The following is a 10,746-nucleotide window of genomic DNA, read 5'->3' as shown; positions in this document are numbered from 1 at the left end:
ACGAAGAAAAAAAAAAAAAACAAGATGCCTGCTATACTGGCATTACGCGTGATGCCCGGACTGATTCATTTATTCCAACTGTATGCTTCGCCGATTGATCAAACTATCCTTGCTAATGGAATAGTTTGAGTCACGACGATCGCGTTACGTTGTTTCCCTTGTGTTACGTTACTCAGGGTTTCAAGGGAAATTGCGGGAATTCCATTGCGATAAGGTAAGCTTCTCAATGACCTCTTCTCTGTCTGCAATCGTGGACTAAGACTGTCAAAGAAAGCACGATTCCTTTGCCAGGAACTCTCCAATTTCCACCGTTTTAGATGTCGAGTGCTTCTTAGAAGTTATTCTTTCGATTTACCGCTTCAAAATGGTGAAATTTCCGTTTGAAAACGGCACACTTGAGTCCAGAACATGTTAACAATATGGCGCCACAATTTAATGCAGTTTTAATGAAGAAATCAAATGATGCGTTGACGTCACACAGGTAAGGGTGAGTGGGTCCCCTTCCTAGCGATATAAGCGACAAGAATGGATTTTGATTGGCCTGCTGTTGTTGAAGACAATCAGAACAATACATCCCGAGTAGGAGAGGGGAGAGTTTAATGAATAAATTAATGTACCGATTTGTGACTACGAGGAAGAAAAAAAACAAGATGCCTGCTACACTGGCATTACGCGTGATGCTGGGACTGATTCATTTATTCCAACTGTATGCTTCGCCGATTGATAAATCTATCCTTGCTAATGGAATAGCTTGAGTCACGACGATCGCGTTACGTTGTTTCCCTTGTGTTACGCGCCCAGACTTTCACCGGGAATTTTTGAGATTCCATTACGATAACATAAGCTTCTCAATGACCCCTTTTCAGTCTCGCGTCGTGGTCTAAGACTGTCAAACAAAGCACGATTCCTTCGCCAGAAACTCTCGAAGATGCTGGGGCTGATTCACTTATTCCAACTGTTTGCCTTGCCGATTGATAAAACTATCATTGCTAATGGAATATTTTGAGTCACGAAGATCGCGTTATGTTGTCTCCCTTGTGTTACGCTACTGAGGATCTCACTGGAAATTTCGGGAATTCCATTACGATAACGTAAGCTTCTCGATGACCTCTTTTCTGTCTCCTATCGTGGTTCGGGGCTGTCAAACAAAGCACGACTCCTTCGCCAGGAACTCTCCAATTTCCACCGTTTTAAGTGTCGAGTGCTTCTTTGAGGTTATTCTTTTGATTTACCGTTTCAAAATGAGGAAATTTTCGTTTGAAAACGGCACACTTGAGTCCACAACATGTTAACAATATGGCGCCAAATTTCATCCGAGATTAATGAATGATGCTTTGACGTCACACACGTAGGGGTGAGTGGGTCCCCTCCCTCGCGATATAAGCGACAAGAATGGATTTTGATTGGCCTGCTTTTGTTGAAGACAATCAAAACAATACATCCCGACTAAGAGAGGGGTGAGTTTAATGAATAAATTAATGTGCAGATTTGTAGCTACGAGGAAAAAGAAATCGTCCCGTTTTTAGACACGGTATGCCCCCTCAGGGCATCCCGCGTAAAAAAAAAAAAGAAATCGACCCGTTTTTAGACACGGTATGCCCCTTCAGGGCATCCCGCGTAAAAAAGAAATCGACCCGTTTTTAGACACGGTATGCCCCCTCAGGGCATCCCGCGTAAAAAAAGATACCCGACCGAAACCTAGACACGTCATGCCCTGCAGGCATTCCGTGTAAAAAGATACCCGACCGAAACCTAGACACGTCATGCCCTGCGGGCATTCCGTGTAATAAATTCGTCGGTTTCACCCCGACAGATTCAGTTGCTTACCTGGTGTTCGTTAAGCTTCAAATGTCCTTCAAAAACCCAACTTCAATACCTCCTTCATTTCTGAAACTACCGTATGCCATTATTTTTCCTTTCGTGACAAAATTATCGGCTGATTAAGGCTGTTAGAAGGCTATTATATTTCTGAACGCAGTGCAAACAACCACATCAACCGAACCGAAAATCTGGGAACGAGGATGCCTTTTTGGCGCGAAGATCCGCGCATGCGCAGACGTTATTCCGCTCTGTCGCACTGGATACGGTACGACAATTGCATCACCGGGTACGATATAACAGCATGTCAAAGGATGGGACTGCATATTATGCGTTGTAGAACTAGAAGTTTCCTTGTTGACCCTTGTTTGATGAAAACGAAGAATTGAGGAGCAGAGTAGTTCACAAACATAGTGTAGCAGGTGAGAGTCATAACCATTAAATTATACTACCCATTATTTACTATTTGCTTTTTAATCTTAAAGGCCGATGTTCACGGTCAAGCACATGCGCGAGCAGACCGGCTCAAAAATAAATAGTACGGGTCGACACTAAATTCGATGCGAGCTTGTGGTGGAACAATCTGTTGAAATCGCGCCCGAATTTGGATCATCCGCTCTTCGTTGTTCACTTTTTATCATCTTTGTTTCCTGTTGTAAATATAAGTTCGATTTTTGTAAGGTTATTAACGGCCGAGGCGCCCAAATTTTCGCACACACGCGCGAGGGTTTCTACCTCCCCTAGAAGGGATAATTTTGTCCTATATTGTGCAAATTGTCTTTGGAAAAGACCATTGCATGCAATTTCAAAATGAAGTTTGTTCCCTTAAACTTTGGGTAAAGTAAAGTAAACTAAAGTAGATGTTGACATGATTTTTTTAATTGTGCAGTACTTTTGCCATGATACTTGTGGGCCACCGTATTCACCCCCAAAAATATGGAAATAAAGCATCAATTTGCTGAGCCTTTAATTTGTAAAAGTATTGTTAGTTAACTCAGTGGCTTAATTTCTTTGCTCTGGGATCCAAATTTCTGTAAAACTTAATAATCAATTATGTCTATTTTAATTGGCACAGCGAACGCTTGTCATGAGAAGTACATACATGCCATATGCAAGCTGTCAGCTTTTAATACCATGATGATGCCACTTTTACTGTTTAAAATTAATGATTTACTTTGCAACATGCACTTGAATAAATGTTTTTTCCATTGTCAATGGTATAATTCTTTACAAATATGTGGCCTAAATAAATGCCTTGGGGGGGGGGGGGTACTAAAAAAATTTAATACGGGGAGGCTCTGCCCCGATGTCCGACCCCTTACCCTTTTATATACCATTTTTGGCAGAAAAGGTACCTCTTTCGTATACCTTCCATTGGAAAATAATGAAAGGCCCTTCAAAATACCTAAATGACAGATTTCCCTACCCTTTCATATACTTCGACTCGTGAAATCCCTACCCTTTCATATCCCTGAAGCCTGAAAAAGGTACCCCTTTCGGGCGGAGCCTCTCTGTATAGGCCATTATAGGGAGTACCCCCCCCCCCCCCCGGGCACATATATAGCTTTAATTGAAATGTATCTGATGTTTTCATACAAAGCCCTAGTTAATATTTTTATCATACTTTAATTTAGACCGTAACTCTTAATAAATTACTAATGAAGGGTTGTCTTTCTTTTCCTTTTAGTTTTCTTTCCACCAGTTTCATCATAAACGGAGAAGAAATGGAGAGAGCAGCCCAAGGAAGAGCTCGGTATAAGCATCATCTTCATACAACATTGCATAATTATGCTGGATTTGCTCTATTGTCTTCACCAGAGAAGTTTGACACTCCAGTTAATCCAGGAGGATCAGATGCCACAGGCACTTTAAATGATGCTGACAGCGTTTTGAAATGGGCTAAAAAAACGGGATTCTTTAGTCTTGGACCTTGCACTCGCAGTGGGGATGAACGTCATTTTCGTTGCATGATATCATTTGCCTTAAATGGAGGGTATGCTCCAATAAAGAACACATATAGTCCAGAACTCAGTGAGTTTATGTTTCTCTATTATGTAGGCCATGGACTTGGTAAAGAAAATGATAGAGAATTACCTTATTCTGCAGCTCCTGTACTAGGGTACCGGTATCCCAAAGTATTTTTTGCTGAGGAACGGAAAGTGAAAAGAGGAGAACTCTGCCTTCATAAATTCGGATTCTGTGACTTAATAGGCTTAATAGATCCATTTATTGTGGCTCTTAAATCTGAGTCAATAAATAGCTTTGGTGAAAAGAAGAACAAGCATCTTTATATAGTTTTAGATAGCTGCAAGTCAGGGCAATTTGCTAAAGATTTGAAAGATTTTTTTTCTGAAAACCAGGGCTTGTTACATGAGGGCTGTTCTGTTACAGTGCAAGCTTCATGCAAGAGTAATGAGAAGGCAGTGGGTGGTTACTTTACTCCCACATTTATTTTCTTGAATGATCCCGCGAACAAAAATTATTTGGATTTTTTAAAGGGAGAGTGGGGTGAAATGAATGAAGAAGACAAAAACATTTTCAGGAGTCTTAAATTTTCATCACCAGTGATGGAAACTACAAGAAATGACCTTGACAATACGTCACCAACACTAGAAATTGAAGAACAGAATTTCAAAATGACCCTCTTTCGTGATGCTGGGTTTTTCAAATTTTGCCATTGTATGGTTTTAGGTCCAATTGAAATCACAGTGTCCCCCAACCCAGGAAATGAAAGAATATTGACACCAGTTTCAACAAGCAATTTTTTATCTGGGAGGAATTTTACTGTTATGGACTTCAAACTTAAAACCATGGCCAATGGACCTTTTAAGAATGAGAAAATTGGGCTCTTCTTACTCAAAGATCCTACAAATGAAGCTCGTGCAATTTGTGCTCATGTTCATTTTGCACAAAGGGGCACCTCAATGGTAGGCAAAATAAACCTTGTGCATCACAATTATTTACCAAATAGTCTACCAGTGTTGGACTATGAAGAAGAAGACACAACTGGCCTCTCTAAATCTCAGATCAAGAAGGGAAGATACAAGATCCCAGTTGCAATGGTACCAAACTGCCAAAACCCAGATGAGAAAAATCCCAGCCACTGGGTGGCTTGGAAATGGAAAGCGGCTAATGGCCAATCTTTCCAAAGTCTTGCAGTAGCGGAGTTAGGTCCCAGCCATCCAAAGCAATGTGAGATTGAATGTGCAATGGAGCTTGTGACTGAGTGTTATAAGTTTGTTGAAAAAAATTGTCAAGGAGTTTGGTGTGACTTGTCAAAATGGAATGCAACGCTTCAAGACCCAAGTTTCCTTGCTAAATTTAGGAAATCTGAAAGGTCATTCTCTATGGAGCGGTACATGAAAAAAGTTGAAAGCTATGGCCTTCGCACAATTAATTAATATGAAACTGATTTGAAAACATTTGCAATGTTTGATTTGCCTAGAAATTAAACTTTAATACTATTTAGGTATGACATTTTACTGTGTAAATTGTGAGAAAGAAACCCCTCCTTGAAGAGTCTAATAGAAGATGGGGGGGGGGGGGGGGTGTTAAATGTAGCATATTCAATTTTGCACTCTCTTAATTTTTTTTCAAAAATTATAGTTTTAACATTAATTATATATAAGGATGAAGGGCAACCAGTAGAGGGGCCCATAACTATCTAATAAATTTGAGTACAACGTTGTGACATTATACATAGGAAGTAGCTAGAAGCTAATCAATTGTTGGTAGTGTCAGTATAATTACAAAGTGCTTTTTAGTGTATCTTTTTACTTTTCGTTTAATCTTACAAAAAAATAATTAAAAATACTTTCAAGAGACAAGCACATCAACTGCTCTGTACCAGTGCTCAATAATTAATTGAACTTAAAATTATGAAGTGAATGTTTGGATTGTTTGGTTGTCTGAATAGTTTAGTTTTACAACTCATTGTAAAAAGACCTTTTAATCTTATCTGTCAGAAAAAATAAAGAACAATTATTAACAGTTTTCTATCCTGAAAGGCATATATATTTATGTCTTATAGCTAACAGGTTAAGACTCAGCAGGGACCTAAAACAATCAGGGTTGTCACACCAATAATTTACACTTTGAAGAGGCCGTCCACAAGGAGACAAACGCCGTGCCTGTTGGGGGCGAGGGGAGGGGCAGGGAGGCATTTCATGTTGAATTTGGAAATAGCCCCAATTAACATTTTTGGCCCAAGGGTCGTAGAAGAGTTCCATAACCTGCCAGAAAAATGACCCTGCTAGAGGAATCAGTTAGCCTGGATGTGGCCCATGAAGTATGGCTACTGACTTGTTTTATACTGCATAAAGACAGTTATCCCAAACTATCCTTGTTATGATGTGTTTTTCACCACTTGGAGGGGAGGGGAGGGGGCGCTACTGTGTTGCCAAAGGGCATGGTTTTTGATCATGAGCTGTTTTGGTCAGGAAAAGGGAATATGTTTTAACCATTTTCAATTGGTGTGAAATTTTGAAACAGGTATGGACTTCCCAGAAATGAGTATAAATTCAAATGACTGGGTATGGGTTTGAAATTTAAAAACCAGGTCTGAAAAAGAGTACTGGAAAATTACATAAGGTCAAGGTTTGGAGAATTGACTTACAAGACCTGTTCGTACCATTCAGCACTGATTGTGAACTCTAAACCCAGCTTTTCCTACAGTGGAGCTTCTTTCCAGCCAATGTCAGAGCAATTATGTCTTTTAAGAACTTTAAAGACAAGATAAATTTGTTATTGCCCTCCTCTTACTCCTACATGGCAAACATGTAAATCAGTTTTACTTTTAAATGTTTTGTAACTGATGTTTTTACCATGTTTAAATGAAGTGTATGTATGTGCCCTCACTCAAAATCCCGAGGATTACCCCTCTCCCCCACCCCCCTGGTTTTTCACACCCATCTACCCTGCTAAGGAAAGGAAAACACCAGTTAACACAAACTTAAGTGAGAACTTCAAAACCCTAACTCGTGCAAACCCCCTGCTCACTTTTAAACCAAAATACCCACCCCTGCCCCCTTCAAGTTCTCTCTCTCACCAACCAGAAGTTTCTGGCCAGGGAGAAACATGACCCTGATAGGAGATGGTTACATTAAATGTGGCCTGTGAAAACTGTTTTGTTCTTTGCGAAAGAAAAATGAGTGAACTAAAAGTAGCTCCAAATCGGCAATAAATTAGTAGAAGGGATCTAAGAATGCACCTACCATTAGAGCTCTACCAAAATGGAGCTCAAGATTGTCCTGGTGGCAATTCCTCACCCACGTGAGCTAGTGAATAGCCAATGAAAGAAAACTTCAGCAAAAAGAAAAAGGGCGAGACAAATCTTGTTTAATATGGACATTCAAATGCTTCATTCACATTTGCTCACATGCAGAAGTCTGATCTCAACATCTTCATTGTAAATTCTCCTAATGTTAACAGATTTCCTATAATACTAGAAGAGAGGATTTCAATTTTAGGCGCTAATCAAGAGGAGGTGCATTTGCATTTTTTTCCTCATTCTTACAACAAACGTGCTTCATTATAAAACATTCAAGTTGGCTCTAAGGAAACAACAAACCAAAATCTTAGAAATGCAGGTACCTTGACAAAACAAGCCTGTGGTGTGTTGTGATAGTTGCTTGAAACTTCTTGAGTTTTAGATCGTTTTACCAATAAAATCATTCAATTTTCCTGGATCTTCTCACCAGAAATAATTGACAATTGGTTTGAAGAACAAGAAAAAACAGACATCATTTTGAATACCAATACCACAATAAAAATTCATTGTGTGGTTCCAGCTAATATCCATACCTCCCCTGAAGAAGGTATTTTGGTTCGACCCCCCCCCCCCTCCCGTTTAGAATTTCATTTCATCCCATGTCATTTTAACAGATAAGCATGGCAAGTCAATTCTGTGGCTCTAGCAGTTCTGACCCAGTGCCTGAACTGAGGTTGGTAATTGACGGCATCATAGTGATTACAGTCAATTCACATCATGCGTGACCAGTATTTCCGAGAATGAAATAGACATTCAAATTTCTCTTTGCAAAGACTGACATGTGAATGGAATGTTGAACATGTTTGTTTGGAAATCTTTCCAAAAAAAGATGCATTAACAGAAAAAAAAAGATTCAAAATACTTGGGAAAATATTGTTATTCTTGAAATACTCAATGCTGTAATGTAAAAAAAAATTCATAGCTTTATACCGTCAATAAACTAGGGAAATTTCTACGGGAACTCTGAAATCTTGTTGGTGATGTTCAAAACTGACATGTAAATTACAAAACTCTGTTCAAATTTCAAAAATACCCGTTACGCGAGACAGGAATTGACTGTAAAATATGATTGAACAAACAAAGACGATAAAGGAACTCAAAGTTTGACAAAGTCAAGTTACTTTATTGTTAGCTTTAGCAAACAGTATACAAAGATTAACTGACATCTTCTAAGCCACCAAACGTTTACAATGTTCAGCTAATTATTTTATCATCACCATTAGGATAAATAAGAAATGCTTTGCTTCTTTGAATGCAGTGCCGATAAACAAATGATTTTATAGTTAGCTTTAGCAAACAGTATACAAATTCAACTGACCTCTTCTAAGCCACCAAATGTTTAGAATGTTCAACTAATTACAACAGATTACAGAAATGCTTTCTGGTTCTTAAATGCAGTAAAGATCAACACATTATTATTATTTTTATAGTTAGCTTTAGCAAACATACACATTTCCTTTGGTACAATACAAGATTTTACTTAATTTTTTGGCATAAAATTATGTAAAACCTGTCCTTTGCACACTATTTGTTTACTGTTTTTGCAGATCCTGGTCAGCCATTGTAAGACCTACAGCAGTGTTAAGCCTCTTTCCCTTCAAACTTCCCCAGACCACATGATCACTCAGACCCAGTATCTGAGCAGCAGCCAAGGCCGCACCATCAGGATTCAGTGTTGTGGTGCAGCCCAGACCAGAAGGCAGTCGCAGAGAAGACCAGACATCTTGTGCACCCCACTGGGAGGACATTGGTGGGCAGTTGATCACAGGGAAGGCTGTATTACCAGACAAAACTGGTCCAAGGCCATTGCTGCGTCCAGCAACTGCGATGATAACCACAGGGATACCTTGGCCCTCATACCATCGCAAAACCTGCAAGGAGTCTTCAGTTCCCTTGTGTGCAGAGCAGACACGCAGATCTGTAGGGATGCCAAACTCTTTCAATGCAGTCTTGATCTTCTTGCAATGGTCCAGATCACTAGGCGAGCCCATGAAGACAACAGCATGGCCTGGATGGTGGTCATTTAACTTCTGCACTTCATTTGCCACCCACTCATAATTTTTCTTCACCTGCTCCAGGGCTTCTGGGGTCACCTCAGGCAGATTTCTGTAGACTTGCTTGTCACGCATAAGTCGCTTGTCCCCAGAGGGCCAAATTCGCCAGGAGTCATTGTCCACAACATCAGCAAGGAGAAGCTCGCCAGTTTTTTGGTTTATTCCAAACTCCACTTTCATGTCAACAAGAGCAACATCCACAGTTGCCCAGGCTCTCTCTAGGATCTCAAACACGGCGACAGCAGTCTCTCCCATGACGTTCAGCTCGTGCTTGCCAATCTTCTTGCCACCAGCAGTCAGCCCATTTTCCACGCACTGCTCGTATGTCCAAAATGGATCGTGCTGAGCATCATCTTTGAAAAACATCTCCAGCTTGACAGGTGCAAATCTGTAGCCTTCCTTTACTCCAGGGTACCTCTTCAAGAAGGAGCCTGTTGCTATGCGCCGAGTCACCACTTCTAAGGGGATCATCTCGCAACGAATACCAATGAAGGATTCCTCGTCATGCTTTTTCACAAAGTGTGTCTTGATGCCACAGGTGTTGAGCAGCTGAAAGACAGCCGTGGTTGTAGCATTGCTGAACTTTGCTTTACCAGCAAGATCATTCTTTCTTGTGCTGTCAAATGCAGTGATTTTGTCCTTTGATTTCAACAGGACATGGTTGCCATCAGGAGAGTCGGGCAATGCATAAATTTTTTTTGTCTTGCCTTCATTCAGCTGTTCACCAATCTTGATTTCTACAGAGGGAAAACCAAAATACAATTATTTATTTATTTTTACAACATAATACTTATGAAACATAATACTAATTAACAATTAGACGGCGAGCTCAAGGTTTCTATTGGCTGATAGTTGGTAAGGGGCGAAGCCCCGAGCCAACTATCAAAGGCGATAGAAACCAAGAGCGAGCCGTCTAATTATTTTAGCATACCTCAGTGATTGATCTATGAAGCCAAAAAATCTTTATATTTCATAAATTTTGATATATTTGTGCAATGATGCATGCTAAATCGCGCGCGCTCTAACAAACTGCCGTATATCGATCGATAGACGGCACCTGTTTAGCCAATCAGATTGCGCGTTACGCGATAGTCGGTCACTGAGGTATGCTTACTTACAATATAATACTTACAATATAACACAATACGGTTATACACCTAATTACTAACTTACTATCCATTAACAAAGAGTTAATACGCTAAAAGAAACAACAACAACAACAACACAAAACAAAAGCGACAAACCACATGGGAATTTAACCAGTATCATTGAAGTAAATTATTTTTACAGCTTGACTTGCACCTAAGCTTTACTAGTTTCAATTTGTATTTTATTTTTAAGGATAGACAAAGAAGCATCGAAAAATAATCTTCCTCACTTTTAGCTGCGATGTAATTATGGTATAATTCAATAATATAATATACATTTATTTATGATGATTTGATTACATCACATATTGATATTATGCATCAATCAACCAGGGCAACTTTTGAAAATCGGCTTGTTCAAATTCTGGCTCCATGGTGCCAAACAACCCTACTCACCAGGCACAGAAAATGGTCAAATGCCTAGGGAACATCAGGCTCAAGCAACAAACAGAGAACT

The 10,746-nt window shown here is 39.8% G+C and overlaps 2 protein-coding genes across 2 annotated transcripts in view; one reads left to right on the top strand and one right to left on the bottom strand.

Moving 5' to 3' along the window:
- The first annotated feature begins 2,091 nt into the window (after positions 1 to 2,091).
- On the top strand, positions 2,092 to 5,810 carry LOC146451602 (uncharacterized). The gene is made up of 2 exons (XM_085099041.1): positions 2,092 to 2,240; positions 3,506 to 5,810. The coding sequence occupies exon 2, from the start codon at positions 3,543 to 3,545 to the stop codon at positions 5,217 to 5,219; it is 1,677 nt and encodes a 558-aa protein (XP_084955167.1). The 5' UTR covers positions 2,092 to 2,240; positions 3,506 to 3,542; the 3' UTR covers positions 5,220 to 5,810.
- Positions 5,811 to 8,189: 2,379 nt separating this feature from the next.
- Positions 8,190 to 10,746, bottom strand: part of LOC146451601 (multifunctional protein ADE2-like) — a 3,881-nt gene continuing 1,324 nt past the window's right edge. The window contains exon 2 of the mRNA XM_085098804.1: positions 8,190 to 9,878. Within this exon, the coding sequence (XP_084954930.1) occupies positions 8,620 to 9,878 (1,259 nt within the window). The 3' untranslated portion in view covers positions 8,190 to 8,619. The remainder of the gene's footprint in view (positions 9,879 to 10,746) is intronic.

Source organism: Pavona decussata, unplaced genomic scaffold (genome assembly GCF_977016875.1).
Source record: "Pavona decussata unplaced genomic scaffold, jaPavDecu1.1 SCAFFOLD_386, whole genome shotgun sequence".
NCBI classification, from domain to species: Eukaryota; Metazoa; Cnidaria; class Anthozoa; order Scleractinia; family Agariciidae; genus Pavona; species Pavona decussata.
The sequence above is the reverse complement of the archived record's forward strand: the minus strand, read 5'-3'. Positions and strand labels throughout refer to the sequence as shown.